Below are 17,718 nucleotides of genomic sequence, written 5' to 3' on the forward strand. Positions count from 1 at the left end.
CTTTGGGATGATTTGGAACGGCGACTGCGAGCCAGGCCTAATCACCCAACATCAGTGCCCGACCACACTAATGCTCTTGTGGCTGAATGGAAGCAAGTCCCCGTAGCAATGTTCCAGCATCTAGTGGAAAGCCTTCCCAGAAGAGTAGAGGCTGTTGTAGAGCAAAGGGGGGACTAACTCCATATTAATGCCCATGATTTTGGAACGACATGTTTGACAAGCAGGTGTCCACATACTTTTGGTCATGTAGTGTATCGTCATACTAATTATCTCTCTCTCTCCCTTTGGCAGGTTGAGGCTCTGAGAAATGGAGTCTCTATTCGGCGGTGAGCTTAGGCTGCTGGGAGGTGGCGAGGGCTTAAAAGAGGACGGCTGTAGCGACGTGGGCTGGTCCTCCTCACCCCTCCCTGAAGACATGTACTCCGCATCCCACTTCACACTCATCACCGCCTACCAGGACATCAAGACACGGCTGGCGGGCCTGGAGAGAGAGAACAGCGGCATTAAGAGGAAGCTCAAGATCTACGAGATCAAGGTAGGCCTCAGAGCTGATAGGTTGACAGATGAGCTTTTCCTGATCCTGACCATGTGACATGACCAGGAAATACTCTGAGTTCCAGTTAGGGATCTGAGATGTTTCTAGGGAGGACAAACTCCTGGAATAGGAGTTAGAAGAGAGAAATGCCATGGTAACGGAATTACGCTGAGATTCCAATTTGTCACTTTCAAATGTATACCAAACTAAAACCATTGATTTCAAAGTATAACAAACCATAGAATTCTATGGACAAGGACTACTTTTAAAAAATCTTACAAAAACATTTGTTTTTACTTTCACCCCTTTTTCTCCCCAATTTCGTGGTATCCAATTGGTAGTTACAGTCTTGTCTCATCACTGCAACTCCCGTACGGACTCGGGAAGGGCGAAGGTCGAGAGCCATGCGTCCTCCGAAACACAATGCCCGCTTAACCCGGAAGCCAGCCGCACCAATGTGTCGGAGGAAACAACGTACACCTGACGACCATGTCAGCATGCATGCGCCCGGCCCGCCACAGGAGTCGCTAGAGCACAATGGGACAAGGACATCCCTTCCCGGCCAAACCCTCTCCTAACCCAGACAACGCTGGGCCATGGGTCTCCCTGTCGCGGCCGGCTGTAATAAAGACTGGACTCAAACCAGGATCTCTAGTGGCACAACTAGCAACTGGGATGCAGTGCCTTAGACCACTGCGCCACTAAGGAGGCCCTACAAAAACACATTTACAGGAGGAACTGTGCAGATTCAAAGTTTGGTAACAGAATAAAACTGAGGGAGATTTTACCGTAATTCAGTTAACACACTTTGCATCTGCACAGTCAAAAGTTAACACTCATCAGACCAAAAGACAGATTTCCACCGGTCTAATGTCCATTGTTTGTGTTTCTTGGCCCAAGCAAGTCTCTTCTTATTATTGGTGTCCTTTAGTAGTGATTTCTTTGCACCAATTTGACCATGAAGGCCTGATTCATTCAGTCTCCTCTGAACATGTTGAGATGTGTCTGTTACTTGAACACTGTGAAGCATTTATTTGGGCTGCAATCTGAGGTGCAGTTAACTCTAATGAACTTATCCTGTGCAGCAGAGGTAACTCTGGGTCTTCCTTTCCTGTGGCGGTCCTCATGAGAGCCAGTTTCATCATAGAGCTTGATGGTTTTTGCGAATGCACTTGAAGAAACTTTCAAAGTTCTTGACATTTTCCATATTGACTGACCTTCATGTCTTAAAGTAATGATGGACTGTTGTTTCTCTTTGCTTATTTGAGCTGTTCTTGGACTTTTTTTTCTTTTACCAAATAGGGCTATCTTCTGTTTACCACCCCTACCTTGTCACAACACAACTGATTGGCTGAAACGCATTAAGAATGAAAGAAATTCCACAAATTAACTTTTAACAAGGCACACCTGTTAATTGAAATGCCTTCCAGGTGACTACCTCATGAAGCTGGTTGAGAGAATGCCAAGAGTGTGCAAAGCTGTCATCAAGGCAAAGGGTGGCTACTTTTTAAGAATCTCAAATACAAAGTATGTGTCTAAGCTTTTGACTGGTACTGTATATATTTTTACTGTGTAAATTGTTCAAAGTAGTCATTGTGCATAGTTTGAAAGGTTTGTTAAACTTTTAAATCAATGTTTTTTGTTTTTAAACGTGGAATTGCCCAGGAGTCTCACTTACTTACTGACGGCGTTGTGGTTAGAGTGTCCACCCTGATATTGGAAGGTTGAGAGTTTGATCCCCGGCTGAGTCGTACCATAGACTGTAAAAATGTGACCCAATGCATCTTTTCTTAGCACTCAGCATTAAGGAGATATTTTGGGGGTAAGGCCCTGCGATAGACTAGCGTCCTGTCCAGGGGGTGTACTTGTACATCAAGCTGCCTCACGCTACAGAAAAAGGAGGCTGCTGCTCCTATGAGCTGCTCCAGCTCGCAGACGCCAAGTCTCGTGCAAGGCTACTCACTGACGAATCTAGCTTCCATATGCCCTATGTTGATGACTACCACTGTTGCATGTTGCATGTGAGGGACGAGGGTCTCAGTATCCCATCTGTGGTGGTATTGTGCTGAGTCAATGATGTGTCACCCCCGCTCTCTACATGCATGGAGTAGCAGAGAAGTAGTGTAGAGGAACACAGCTGGTGCAGCAGATGAACGGTCTGAGCTGTCCCACCTGGCAGGGGGGACTCTAATGTGACCCTGTGGGACAGCGCTGCAGGTGGGATGAAAGAGAGGAGAGAAAGGGGACAGGATGGAGAGAGAGGGGTGGAGGAAGAGAGAGAGATGGGTGAAGAACAAGTTACAGAGCGAAGGGCAAGAGAGAGAGAAAGAAAGAAAGAAAGAGGAGAAGAGAGTGAGCGGGAGGGTGATGTAGAGAGTGCCTTCGGGGCTTGAGATTGCTATTTTTGTCTCTGTCCTGCCCCCCCCCCCCCCCCCCCCCCCAGATGTATGTACCCTCAGTAACAGACTGTCCATTAGGAAAGCAGCTGGCACTCAAGGCTTTTGGCCTCCATAAGGTTGCAGTGCGGTTGAATGCCTATAAAGTCTTTATTAAAATAACAGTTTGTTCAGTTTTAATCACCCCAAAAAAGAATGCGTTGATTTGGTTAGTACTGAATTATTCTCTTGTGACAGATGAAATAGAATAGCAAGATTTGGTTCTGGGTGCTGAGATTCCTACTAAATACGATGTTCTGTGCCTGTATAAATACATTACGTAGCTAGTCTGTGCTTTTTTTTGATAATGCGATTGGTCTTTCCAAAATTGCACAAATGTGAGGAATTAGTTGGTCTGAATCTGAGTTGCAGATATGAAAATGCTTTCTCCAATGTTAAGGCTGGCTTAAAGTAAGATGGATGACAAGTAGAGAGTTGAGATCAGTGGCATCAGTTCAGCTAAACCTAGGGTATGGCAACGTGGGGTGGGGGGGGGTCGATTCCCCCAAGGAATTTTTAGGAACTTTCATGTATTTCAACACAATTGAAAAACTCAAAATTATATGGAGAACAGCAAAAACAAACAAAAATTACCCCAGACATTAATTATCACTGCAATATTTGGCTTAAAGGTCTGTGAAACTGCGTGTACAATGTCAACCACAACTGTCAACCTCATCATAAATTGACTAATTTACTTGTGTAATGGCGCATACAGTGCAACATTAAATATAAGCATAATACACGCTATCGAGTCACAACTTCTCAGGCCGACTCTTTTCTCTGTATATATCAATGATGTCGCTCTTGCTGCGGGTGATTCTTTGATCCACCTCTACGCAGACGACACCATTCTGTATACATCTGGCCCTTCTTTGGACATCTGGCCCTTCTTTGGACATCTGGGCCTTCTTTCCAAACGAGCTTCAATGTCATGAAACTCTCCTTCCGTGGCCTCCAACTGCTCTTAAATGCTAGTAAAACTAAATGCATGCTCTTCAACCGATCGCTGCCCGCACCTGCCCGCCCGACTAGCATGACTACTCTGGACGGTTCTGACTTAGAATATGTGGACAACTATAAATACTTAGATGTCTGGCTAGACTATAAACTCTCCTTCCAGACTCACATTAAGCATCTCCAATCCAAAGTTAAATCTAGAATCGGCTTCCTATTTCACAACAAAGCCTACTTCACTCATGCTGCCAAACATACCCTCGTAAAACTGACTATCCTACCGATCCTTGACTTCGGCGATGTCATTTACAAAATAGCCTCCAACACTCTACTCAGCAAATTGGATGCAGTCTATCACAGTGCCATTCGTTTTGTCACCAAAGCCCCATATACTATCCACCACTGCGACCTGTATGCTCTCGTTGGCTGGTCCTCGCTACATATTCGTCACCAAACCCACTGGCTCCAGGTTATCCCCATATTATTTTTTATTTACTTTTTTTTGCTCTTTTGCACACCAGTATTTCTACTTGCACATCATACAAGTCTTTGCTAGGTAAAGCTCCACCTTATCTCAGCTCACTGGTCACCATAGCAACACCCACCCATAGCACGCGCTCCAGCAGGTATATTTCACTGGTCATCCCCAAAGCCTGGAACGAATTGCAAAAATCACTGATGTTGGAGACTTATATCTCCCTCACTAACTTTAAGCGTCAGCTATCTGAGCAGCTTCCCGATCACTGCAGCTGTACACAGCCCATCTGTAAATAGCCCATCCAACTACCTACCTCATCCCCATATTGTTTTTATTTACTTTTTTTTGCTCTTTTGCACACCAGTATTTCTACATGCACATCCTCATCTGCACATATATCACTCCAGTGTAAATTGCTAAATTGTAATTACTTCGCCACTATTCGCCTATTTATTGCCTTACCTCCTTACTTCATTTACACACACTGTATACAGATTTTTCTATTGTGTTATTGACTGTATGTTTGTTTATCCCATGTGTAACTCTGTGTTATTGTTTTTGTCGCACTGCTCTGCTTTATCTTGGCCAGGTCGCAGTTGTAAATGAGAACTTGTTCTCAACTGGCCTACCTGGTTAAATAAAGGTGAAATAAAAAAAATATATAAAAAAAACAACAAGGCCGACATCAATGTGAAAGTAACCGGAGTTAAAAAAACAGCTGACCGCGAATGCGAACTATGCCAGATAAATCCTACACATGATTTGAAATAAAAGGCATACATCCAGGGGCGCAACATTGGTTTTAGAAGTGTGGGGGGGGGGGGGGGGGGGTTCGGGGGCATCCCCATGGTCCTAAAGCACACCGTTGCCAAGTTTTGTATCAGATTCCAATGATAAAACTGGGGGGGACAAAAATGCAGCCCTGCATACATCAAAGGACTTACTTAAGTCTACAATCGACAGGGACTCATGATGACAAACTCAACCAAAGAGTGACAAAAATCACAAAATACAAAAGGAAAATCTACACATGCCTTTTTAAAGTGTGCAGCGCCTTGGTAGCCTACAGGTAGACATAGTGGAGCTCCGTGGCATGGAGCTGAATGGACAGCGGCACTGTTGAGTGGCCAGTATAGAATTATTTTGTTTATGGGCAATTCAAATGTATTTTAGCACAGTTTTAGCACAGATCTTAAGAAATGGTAGGATCAATTGTAAATTGGCACTCCACATGAAAAGGTTGCCGACCCCCTGCTTTAGGCTTTATAAAACCACCCTTGTGGAACGACACATACAGTGTAGGCTATTACGACAGTGTCATTGTCTCCTGGGCCCCCCACCAACGTTGTCTTGTGTGCTTCCCGCTCAGTTTTGCATTTGCCTGTCTGCATTATTCGCCAGGGAAGGGAAACCTTCTGCGAATATTGAAGAATTGTATCAACAAGGTAGCTCTGAGAATATTGAAACATTGTATCCAGGATCTAGGCTCAGAGAATATTGAAACATTTTGAATCAACAAATATTGATATTGCAACATAGCAATGAGGGGGCGGCTCACACATTTTCCCCCCGGGCCAGCTTGTCTCTGTCTGATATTATTGTGTTGCCTATGCAGTAGTTGCACTATCTGGGTGCTTTTTATTTAAAAAAACCAGCACTACATCCACACTATAGCTAACGTAGCAATATTTAATTTGAATTGAGGAAGATGGACAAGCAAGACTGATAGAGTGAGAGGTGGAAATTCATTATACCAGAGGCAGGTAGGCTACAGGTAGGGATTAGGGCAGCCCAGTCATTCAAGATTGACCGAAATTGGACATCTATGCATGTTCTGATGTCGGAAATGCCTTCAAAACTGGCCACTAGGGGGCAACAGTGAGCGCTATTACCATCAAGTAGGCTTGACTTTTGGTGATAGATCAGAAGGTTGCGTGTTCAAACCCAGTCGTGGACAGTGTTTTTTTATTTTTGGTTTTAACCCTATCCCAAACCTTAACCCTTACTTTAACCATTCAGAATGAGTGCCTAAACTTAACTTTGAAATGTGACGTTTGGAGAAATGGAACGATACAGAGCAGCAGGAGCAAATTTGACGTTTGGGGAACGTGGATGAACGTCTAATTCTGCAGTGAGACTGTGAAAACTTGTTGGCTTAGGGATACAGGCAGAGGATGATGATGGCGTCGGCCTACAGCAAAACGTTTTTTTTTTTTAAAGTTAGCCCAACTAAGTAATAATGAATGATTTGCATGATCTCAATTCTCATTCTGTCACTGCATGACAATGTACATTTGTTATAGTCTACAATTGTTATTGTCTTTGAAGCCAAAATGCGCTAAAGAGCAAGTACATGAATACCAATACATGAAACCAAAATTGCACTAGCCTACTGAATGAATAAATATCCATTAAGCTTACAGCTACCTATATTTTAATGGTAATAAAATAGCTTTTGGTTTTGAATGGTCACTGAAAAAGAGGGTTTCCCCACCTCCCACCTCCCAATTCAGCCCCTGGCTATCAGATTACAACAAGGCTTACAAGGCCAAGTTCAAATGCCGACATCAAATTCAAAGCAATCGGCGCACTGTCTAAATGGCTGACTCACAAAATAAACTGTCACTGTCTCTGCTCTTTGCTTTCTAAAAGTGAGAGACAAGGATGCAGGCTGGCAGCTGCTCTCCAAGCAATGCTGCGCATGGTTCTAAAGCCAATCAGCAAATACGCTAAACAGCCAGCCAATACGTTAAACAGACATTGCATTTTAAATCGGGATTGGACTGATTTTAGCCTACTTTACATTTGTTGTCTTGAGCTAGGGTATGGTAACTGCCTTACCCTGCCATACCCAACTGACGCCCATGGTTTAGAGTGGCTGGTGCTTCACAGTGTGACGACTGTGTGGCCCTGGAGACTTCCTTCCAGAGTTCCAACACGCTCTGCTAATTCAGCCTGAGTAGAAAGAAGTGTTTCTCTAAATGGAAAATGTCTGTTTGTTCCTCACGTCAACCTCACTGGATGATTAAATTCATTTAGGTACTCCAAAAGAGAGACGCGCTGTAAGATGGAACCATCATTTGCTTTCTGGTTATATTATATAACTTGTGTTGTCCCTGTTTTGTGTGGTTTCCCCAGATGCTCAACTCACTCATGCTGTCCCTCTATGCTGTTTTTCTCTGTATTTCTCTAACAATATAGGATCACCGTGTTGCAGGAGAACTTTCCCGCAAGAAATGTAAAAGACGTAGTGTATTTGAGGTTTAAAAAGGCTTCTGAAGTTTGTAATTTGCCCTTTGATTTTCCCTTACAAGAAAAATGGATCAACCCCTACAAAAATGTCCATTACTTATAATCTACATAATAATGCACATATCCTGTTGCTGCAGCATTACTTTCCAGCTGTAGCAAACTGGCTCAAATGAAGATCCTACATCTGTAATGTCTAACAAGATTGAATTATTATTTTACACAGGTACAGTACCAGTCAAAATTTTGGACACACCTACTCATTCCAGGGTTTTTCTTTATTTTTACTATTTTCTACATTGTAGAATAATAGTGAAGACATCAAAACTATGAAATAGCATATATGGAATCATGTAGTAACCAAACAAGTGAAGTGTTAAACAAAATATATATTTTATATTTGAGATTCTTCAAAGAGCCACCCTTTGCCTTGATGACAGCTTTGCACACTCTTGGCATTCTCTCAACCATCTTCATGAGGTAGTCACCTGGAATGCATTTCAATTAACAGGTGTGCCTTGTTAAAAGTTAATTTGTGGAATTTCTTTCCTTCTTAATGCGTTTGAGCCAATCAGTTGTGTTGTGACAAGGTAGCTCAATATTATGTCAAGAACAGCTCAAATAAGCAAAGAGAAACAACAGTCCATCATTACTTTAAGATATGAAGGTCAGTCAATTTGGAAAATGTCAAGGAAAGTTTCTTCAAGTGCAGTCGCAAAAACCATCAAGCGCTATGATGAAACTGGCTTTCATGAGGACCGCCACAGGAAACGAAGACCCAAAGTTACCTCTGCTGCAGAGGATAAGTTCATTAGAGTTAACTGCACCTCAGATTGCAGCCTAAATAAATGCTTCACAGAGTACAAGTAACAGACACATCTCAACATCAACTGTTCAGAGGAGACTGTGTGAATCAGGCCTTCATGGTCAAATTGCTGCAAAGAAACCACTACTAAAGGACACCAATAATAAGAAGAGACTTGCTTGGGCCAAGAAACATGAGCAATAGACATTATACCAGTAGAAATCTGTCCTTTGGTCTGATGACTCCAAATTTGAGATTTTTTGGTTCCAACCTACGTGTCTTTGTGAGACGCAGAGTAGGTGAACGGATGATCTCCGCATATGTGGTTCCCACTGTGAAGCATGGAGGAGGAGGTGTGACGGTGTGGGGGTGCTTTGCTGGTGACACTGTCAGTGATTTATTTAGAATTCAAGGCACACTTAACCAGCATGGCTACCACAGCAAAATTATTCCCCTTATTTCCCCTGTATGTATGTGTACATAATGCCATGATTCTCTCTCCCTTCCCAGTTCCCAATGATCAGTGAGTTTGGGGAGGACAGGAACTCCTACTGCAGCTTTGAGTCCAAGGAGAATGCCCTGCTGCAGTCAGAGAATGGCAACCTGCAACAGAGAGTCAACGCCCTCACTCACGAGGTGAGACACCTGGGGCTTAATTTAATTCCACCCACAATGCAGTATTTATGAAAGGCAGTTGCTGTCCTTTCCATGGTAAAATCAAAACACAGGATGATTTTGCGAATTGTGAAAACGTACCGTTATTATCAGGTAGCCTCCACTCTTAGGTAGATGCTTTTGGTTTTCAGAATAAGTGCGTGGGAGCAGGCATTAGTTTGTACACAGTGTAAACATTGCTAGAGCAGTTTTTCCTCTGGCCATAAAACAAAATAACTACTCTATTCTTCCCTGTAAAAAAAATGGTATATCACTTTGTCTATTGCTGAGAGAGGAAGGAGAGGCAAGAGAGGAGAGGTGAGGGGGAGCGGTGTGGAGGGAGTATACGAAGCTGTGAGAGAAAAAAAGAGCGAGAGGGAGGAAGTGGTTTATGGGGAGCGAGACAAAGCGTGCCCATGGAAGACACGAGGTCACAGCGCTTCAACACAGGCTTTTATAAAAGATTGAATGTGTCACGCCTCAGCGAGTATGCTCCATACACAGTCAAGGCACTTTTTGCTTCCCCTGCTAACCTGAAACGGTGGCTTCCACCTAGTAAACTAGGGGCGGACTTGTCTGGTCCATTTTCAGCTTAGTGGGCCTGTCTAACAATTTTTTTTTTGTTGCACAAAATTCTCATTATCTGGTTAATAATGGGGGCCTCAAAGAAAGAAATGGGTGTGTTAGAAATGCCCGGGCTGATTTCTGGTCCCAGTCCACCCCTGTAGGAAGACGATGGTTGCTATCCACACAGCTATCCACTCCTCTTAGTCACGATGTTGACAGCCTGGCTCACCTTGGCCGTGATTTCAGTGTGTTACCATAGACACGCTGCTGCTGAATAATTCTCTGCTCAAGCATCCAGGAATGTCATATCTCTCTTTGTCCTAGCTCCCTTTCTCTCTTTCCCTCTCTCTTTTTTCTGACTTTCTCTCACTCTTTCTCTCTCTCTCTCTCTCTCTCTCTCTCTCTCTCTCTCTCTCTCTTTCTCATCAGATGCTTTCCCGCCCCCTCCTTTGTTTCCATCTTGATCTCTTTCATTTGTCTTCTTCCAAAGTCATCTATCCATTTGCCCACCATGTCTCCCACATACATTATCAGTAATGAGTTTCTATGACTTTGACAACCTAGTTATCAGACAGGGCCCATGTTCACAAAGAGTCTCAGAGTAGGAGTGCTGATATAGGATCAGTTTAGCCTTTTAGATAATAATGAATAAGATTCTATGGCCTATCCTACTCCGAGATGCTTTATGAATACGGGCCTTGATCTGTGGGTGTAAAAGTAACCAAGATACTATTGTTGCAAAGTCTTTTGTCTCAATGTTGAAAGTAATTGATGGAATGAGAATACATGTAAAGGCTGTCGAGACTGTCTGGGAGACACTGTAACCATGAAAGGCTGGTGATGGCACCATCACTGACTACAGCTCAGCGATCAACACCATAGTCCCCTCCAAGCTCATCACCAAGCTCAGAACCCTGGAGACTGAACACCTCCCTCTGCAACTGGATCCTAGACTTTCTGACAGGCGCCCCCAGGTGGTGAGGGTAGGTAACAACACATCTGCCATGCTGACCTTCAACATGGGGGCCCCTCAGGGGTGTATGCTTAATCCCCTCCTGTACTCCCTGTTCATCCACAACTGTATGGCCATGCACAACTCTACCATCATTAAGTTTGCTGACAACACAGTGGAAAGCCTGATCACCAATGACAATGAGACAGCCTACAGGGAGGAGGTCTGAGACCTGGCAGTGTGGTGCCAGAGTAACAACCTCTCCTTCAACGTCAGTAAGACAAAGGAGCTGAGCGTGGACTACAGGAAACGGAGGGGGGAGCTTCCACATCGACGGAGCTGTTGTTGAGCAGGTTGGAAAGATTTGGCATGGCCCCTCAGATCCTCAAAAAGTTGTACAGGTGCACCATTGAGAGCATATTGACTAGCTACATCACCGCTTGGTATGGCAACCGCCTTCGATCGCAAGGTGCTACAGAGGGTGGTGGGAATGGCCCAGTACATCACTGGGGCCTACTTCCCTGCCACCCAGAACCTCTATACCAGACGGTGTCAGAGGAAGGAAAATTGTCAAAGACCCCAGCCACCCATGCCATATACAGTGGCGAACCCCCGCAAGGTTCGATCACGGCAAGCGGTACCGGAGCACCAAGTCTGGGACCAAAAGGCACCTGAACAGCTTCTACCCCCAAGCCATAAAACTGCTGAATAGTTAATAAAATGGTTACCCAGACTATTTCATTGACCTGTGCATAGACTCACTGACTCTCTTAGACTGACTCTATGCACACTCACTGGACTCTACCCACACTCACTCACTCACACACACTACACTGACACTCCAACACACACACATGCATATTGATGCCACACACACACACCCATACACACACTTTCATGCTTCTGCTACTCTGTTTATTATCTATCCTGATTGCCTAGTCACTTTTACCCCTAAAGAAGTACTCAGCTACCTCATACAGTGGGGCAAAACAGTATTTAGTCAGCCACCAATTGTGCAAGTTCTCCCACTTAAAAAGATGAGAGAGGCCTGTAATTTTCATCATAGGTACACTTCAACTATGACAGACAAAATGAGAGAAAAAAAATCCAGAAAATCACAATGTAGGATTTTTAATGAATTTATTTGCAAATTATGGTGGAAAATAAGTATTTGGTCAATAACAAAGGTTTATCTCAATACTTTGTTATATACCCTTTGTTGGCAATGACAGAGGTCAAACGTTTTCTGTAAGTCTTCACAAGGTTTTCACACACTGTTGCTGGTATTTTGGCCCATTCCTCCATGCAGATCTCCTCTAGAGCAGTGATGTTTTGGGGCTGTTGCTGGGCAACACGGACTTTCAACTCCCTCCAAAGATTTTCTATGGGGTTGAGATCTGGAGACTGGCTAGGCCACTCCAGGACCTTGAAATGCTTCTTACGAAGCCACTCCTTCGTTGCCCGGGCGGTGTGTTTGGGATCATTGTCATGCTGAAAGACCCAGCCATGTTTCATCTTCAATGCCCTTGCTGATGGAAGGAGGTTTTCACTCAAAATCTTACGATACATGGCCCCATTCATTCTTTCCTTTACACGGATCAATCGTCCTGGTCCCTTTGCAGAAAAACAGCCCCAAAGCATGATGTTTCCACCCCCATGCTTCACAGTAGGTATGGTGTTCTTTGGATGCAACTCGGCATTCTTTGTCCTCCAAACACGACGAGTTGAGTTTTTACCAAAAAGTTATATTTTGGTTTCATCTGACCATATGACATTCTCCCAATCTTCTTCTGGATCATCCAAATGCTCTCTAGCAAACTTCAGACGGGCCTGGACATGTACTGGCTTAAGCAGGGGGACACGTCTGGCACTGCAGGATTTGAGTCCCTGGCGGCGTAGTGTGTTACTGATGGTAGGCTTTGTTACTTTGGTCCCAGCTCTCTGCAGGTCATTCACTAGGTCCCCCCGTGTGGTTCTGGGATTTTTGCTCACCGTTCTTGTGATCATTTTGACCCCACGGGGTGAGATCTTGCGTGGAGCCCCAGATCGAGGGAGATTATCAGTGGTCTTGTATGTCTTCCATTTCCTAATAATTGCTCCCACAGTTGATTTCTTCAAACCAAGCTGCTTACCTATTGCAGATTCAGTCTTCCCAGCCTGGTGCAGGTCTACAATTTTGTTTCTGGTGTCCTTTGACAGCTCTTTGGTCTTGGCCATAGTGGAGTTTGGAGTGTGACTGTTTGAGGTTGTGGACAGGTGTCTTTTATACTGATAACAAGTTCAAACAGGTGCCATTAATACAGGTAACGAGTGGAGGACAGAGGAGCCTCTTAAAGAAGAAGTTACAGGTCTGTGAGAGCCAGAAATCTTGCTTGTTTGTAGGTGACCAAATACTTATTTTCCACCATAATTTGCAAATAAATTCATAAAAAATCCTACAATGTGATTTTCTGGATTTTTTCCCCTCATTTTGTCTGTCATAGTTGAAGTGTACCTATGATGAAAATTACAGGCCTCTCTCATCTTTTTAAGTGGGAGAACTTGCACAATTGGTGGCTGACTAAATACTTTTTTGCCCCACTGTACCTCGTACCGGTACTCCTTCTATATAGCCTCGTTATTTGTTGTGTTACTATATTATATTTGCAAATGTTCTTACTTTTTAACTCTGCAGTTTTGGGAAAGGGCTCATAAGTACGCATTTCACAGTAAAGTCTACACCTGCTGAAATTCACCAAATGTGACAAATACATAATTGTTTTGTTGTTGACACTAACACTGTCTGAAGTTGTCCTGTATAAGGATCATTATGCAATATTTGTTCAGGCTTCAGACTGAGAGAAACATTTTTTTTAAACAAACTCAAATAAACAAGTGAATCTGTTTTGTTTCTAAGAAGTTTCAACAGTGACATGAATCAAAACAGGAAATTGTGGCTGGCCCTTTAGTCATATAATTCCTCATCTCTCTCTCCCTTTCTCTTTCTCTCTTACTCTCTCTCTCTGTTCCCTCCCCTCTCTCCCCCAGGCCCAGAAGAGGAAGGAGCGTGAGGAGCAGCTGGAGGATGTGATTCAGGCCTATGAGAAAATCCACATGGAGAAGAGCAACCTCCAGAGAGACCTGGACAAAATGGTCAGATACCTCCATGCCATACCTTCATCTCTGCGTCCCTCCACCCTTCATCCAGCCATGTCCCATCCCTGCATCCCTCCTTCCTTCCTACCTTCCATCCATCCACTTCTTCATCACTGCATCCCTCCCTCCATCCAACCAATCTACGATATGTCCACAAATGTTCCCAAAATGCTTTTTGAACATCCATATAATGATATTAAATATTCATATTAAAACTTTTTGGGAACTTTAATTATTTATTTGAACACTTTCCCTAAGTTGCAATGACGACAGGGGGTCTAGAGCCTTGCCTAACCCCAAGCAGCTGTTCAGAGGCCCTATATCAGTAGAGGGTTTCTCATGATTAATTATGAGGCCATGCTTCTACCCCAGCCTGTGTGTTCTACCTGGTTACAAGCCAGATTGAAGCCCAATAAAGCAGAGATCCCCAACAGTACCTTACAAATTACTTCCCAAAAAATGATTTAAGAAAATCGTGTCTGAAATTGAAAAGCAACACTATGCACTCTCAGCATTTTGCATGTGTTCCAAAGGATATTAGATCACGTGTGTGAAAGAGGTTCATTGTAGAAACCACCTACCCTGAAACCATTTACAGTAAATGTGAGGTCCTATAGAATGACTTTACACTGGCTAAGATTTTAACTACACTACTGTTCAAAAGTTTGGGGTCACTTAGAAATGTCCTTGTTTTTGAAAGAAAATCACATTGTTTTGTCCATTAAAATAACATCAAATTAATCAGAAATACAGTGTAGACATTATTAATGTTGTAAATGACTATTGTAGCTGGGAACGGCTGATTTTGAATGGAATATCTACATAGGTGTACAGAGGTGTAATGAGTACGATGGGAGACTGACACCTTCATTAAATCGTACCCGCAAAACACCAGTCTCAACGTCAACAGTGAAGAGGCGACTCCGGGATGCTGGCCTTCTAGGCAGGGTTGCAAAGAAAAAGTCATATCTCAGACTGGCCAATAAAAATAAAATATTAATATGGGCAAAAGAACACAGACACTGGACAGAGGAACTCTGCCTAGAAGGCCAGCATCCCGAAGTCGCCTCTTCACTATTGACTTTGAGCCTGGTGTTTTGCGGGTACTATTTAATGAAGCTGCCAGTGAGGACTTGTGAGGTGTCTGTTTCTCAAACTAGACACTCTAATGTACTTGTCCTCTTGCTCAGTTGTGCACCGGGGCCTCCCACTCTTTTTTATTCTGGTTAGAGCCAGTTTGCTCTGTTCTGTGAAGGGAGTAGTACACAGCGTTGTACGAGATCCTCTGTTTCTTGGCAATTTCTCGCATGGAATAGCCTTAATTTCTCATAACAAGAATAGACTGACGAGTTTCAGAAGAAAGTTCTTTGGTTCTGGACATTTTGAGCATGTAATCGAACCTACAAATGCTGATGCTCCAAATACTCAACTAGTCTAAAGGCCAGTTTTATTGCTTCTTTAATCAGAACAACAGTTTTCAGCTGTGCTAACATAATTGCAAAAGGGTTTTCTAATGATCAATTAGTCTTTTAAAATTATAAACTTGGATTAGCTAACACAACGTGCCATTGGAACACAGGAGTGATGGTTGCTGATAATGGGCCTGTGTATGCCTATGTAGATATTCCCATTAAAAATCTGCCGTTTCCTACAATAGCCATTTACAACATTAACTATGTCTACACTGTATTTCTTATCAATTTTATGTTATTTTAATGGACAAAAAATGTGCTTTTCTTTCAAAAACAAGGACATTTCTAAGTGACCCCAAACTTTTGAATGGTAGTGTATGTTATACCTGCCATTATGTATACCATACATCAAACTCTAACCAGGACACTAACAAGCATTCGGTCTTGCACCCAACTTTCCACTAGTCTGATTCCAGATCTGTATGTGCCTTACCCAACTTCTCCGAATATCATTGCCAAAGCCATATGTTTGTGTTTCTGTATCTGATCCTAGACCAGTCTAGTGGAGAAACACGTAGAGCGAATCCTAGGTCTGGAGTCTGCTCTGAGACAGAGGGACAACTCGCTACAGAAGTTCAACACCCAGCTACACAGCAAGGACATCCAATACCTGCAGCTGCACAGCCCAGACAATCACAGTGAGTCTCTATTAAGGTGGCACAAGCCTTGAAACCCTTCTCACACACTATTGTCTCCCGACGCTTGCAGGATTGGATTAGTATTTTCATTTCAATACACTTTAGTCCAGGATCTGATTTAAAATATGATTAGTCAATGTCCTCATACATTTTTTTATTTTAAATTGGCAGCTTTACTACCTCCAGAGCTGGCCAAATTCAAATGGGATGGGCCCCAATCCTGTTTGTTCCAGTAGTTGTGTCACGATCGTCAATGGGAGAGAGTGAGGACCAAAATGCAGCGTGTGGAAAGTACATCTTCTTTATTTAAGGAAGAAGACGAAAACGAAACGAACACTATACAAAACAACAAAACAGACGACCGTGAAGCTATACAAACATAAGTGCTGACACTAAACACTTAGACATAGACAATTACCCACAAATGCATGATGCCCATGGCTGCCTTAAATATGGCTCCCAATCAGAGACAAATGAAAGACATCTGTCTCTGATTGAGAGCCACTCAGGCAACCATAGACATACCTAGACACATTCACTCAACCATAGACATACCTAGAAACATTCACTCAACACAAACTCATACACTACACCCAACACCCCCTTTACCATATAACCACCCAAAATGACAAAACACAAACATTCCCCATGTCACACCCTGACCTAACTAAAATAATAAAGAAAACAAAGAATACTAAGGCCAGGGCGTGACATAACCCCCCCCTTAAGGTGCGAACTCCGGGCGCACCAGCATAAAGTCTAGGGGAGGGTCTGGGTGGGCGTCTGTCCACGGTGGCGGCTCTGGCACTGGTCGTGGTCCCCACCCCACCATAGTCACTACCCGCTTTCGTAGCCTCCTCCAAATGGCCACCCTCCACATGAACCCCACTGGATTAAGGGGCAGCACCGGACTAAGGGGCAGCACCGGACTAAGGGGCAGCACCGGACTAAGGGGCAGCACCAGACTAAGGGGCAGCACCGGACTAAGGGGCAGCACCGGACTAAGGGGCAGCACCGGACTAAGGGGCAGCACCGGACTAAGGGGCAGCACCAGGATAAGGGGCAGCACCAGGATAAGGGGCAGCACCAGGATAAGGGGCAGCACCAGGATAAGGGGCAGCACCAGGATAAGGGGCAGCACCAGGATAAGGGGCAGCTCCGGACTGAGGGACGGCAGCTCCGGACTGAGGGACGGATCCTGGCTGGATGACAGCTCTGGCGGATCCTGGCTGGACGGCTCTGGCGGATCCTGGCTGGACGGCTCATGGCTGGCTGACGGATCTGGCTGCTCATGGCTGGCTGACGGATCTGGCTGCTCATGGCTGGCTGACGGATCTGGCTGCTCATGGCTGGCTGACGGATCTGGCTGCTCATGGCTGGCTGACGGATCTGGCTGCTCATGGCTGGCTGACGGATCTGGCTGCTCATGGCTGGCTGACGGATCTGGCTGCTCATGGCTGGCTGACGGATCTGGCTGCTCATGGCTGGCTGACGGATCTGGCCGCTCATGGCTGGCTGACGGATCTGGACGCTCATGGCTGGCTGACGGATCTGGACGCTCATGGCTGGCTGACGGCTCTGGACGCTCATGGCTGGCTGACGGCTCTGGCAGATCCTGGCTGGCTGACGGCTCTGGCAGATCCTGTCTGGTTGGCGGCTCTGGCAGATCCTGTCTGGTTGGCGGCTCTGGCAGATCCTGTCTGGTTGGCGGCTCTGGCAGATCCTGTCTGGTTGGCGGCTCTGGCAGATCCTGTCTGGTTGGCGGCTCTGGCAGATCCTGTCTGGTTGGCGGCTCTGGCAGATCCTGACTGACGAATGGCTCTAGCGGCTCCTGACTGACT

General features: G+C 44.6%; 1 protein-coding gene across 1 annotated transcript in view; it reads left to right on the forward strand.

The window, feature by feature from the left end:
• The first annotated feature begins 307 nt into the window (after positions 1 to 307).
• The window catches only part of tbkbp1 (TBK1 binding protein 1), a 38,317-nt gene continuing 20,906 nt past the window's right edge, over positions 308 to 17,718 (forward strand). Inside the window, exons 1-4 of the mRNA XM_038990347.1 lie at positions 308 to 535; positions 8,970 to 9,095; positions 13,660 to 13,764; positions 15,733 to 15,877. Coding sequence (XP_038846275.1) covers positions 308 to 535; positions 8,970 to 9,095; positions 13,660 to 13,764; positions 15,733 to 15,877 — 604 coding nt within the window. The remainder of the gene's footprint in view (positions 536 to 8,969; positions 9,096 to 13,659; positions 13,765 to 15,732; positions 15,878 to 17,718) is intronic.

Source organism: Salvelinus namaycush, chromosome 4 (assembly GCF_016432855.1).
Source record: "Salvelinus namaycush isolate Seneca chromosome 4, SaNama_1.0, whole genome shotgun sequence".
NCBI lineage: Eukaryota > Metazoa > Chordata > Actinopteri > Salmoniformes > Salmonidae > Salvelinus > Salvelinus namaycush.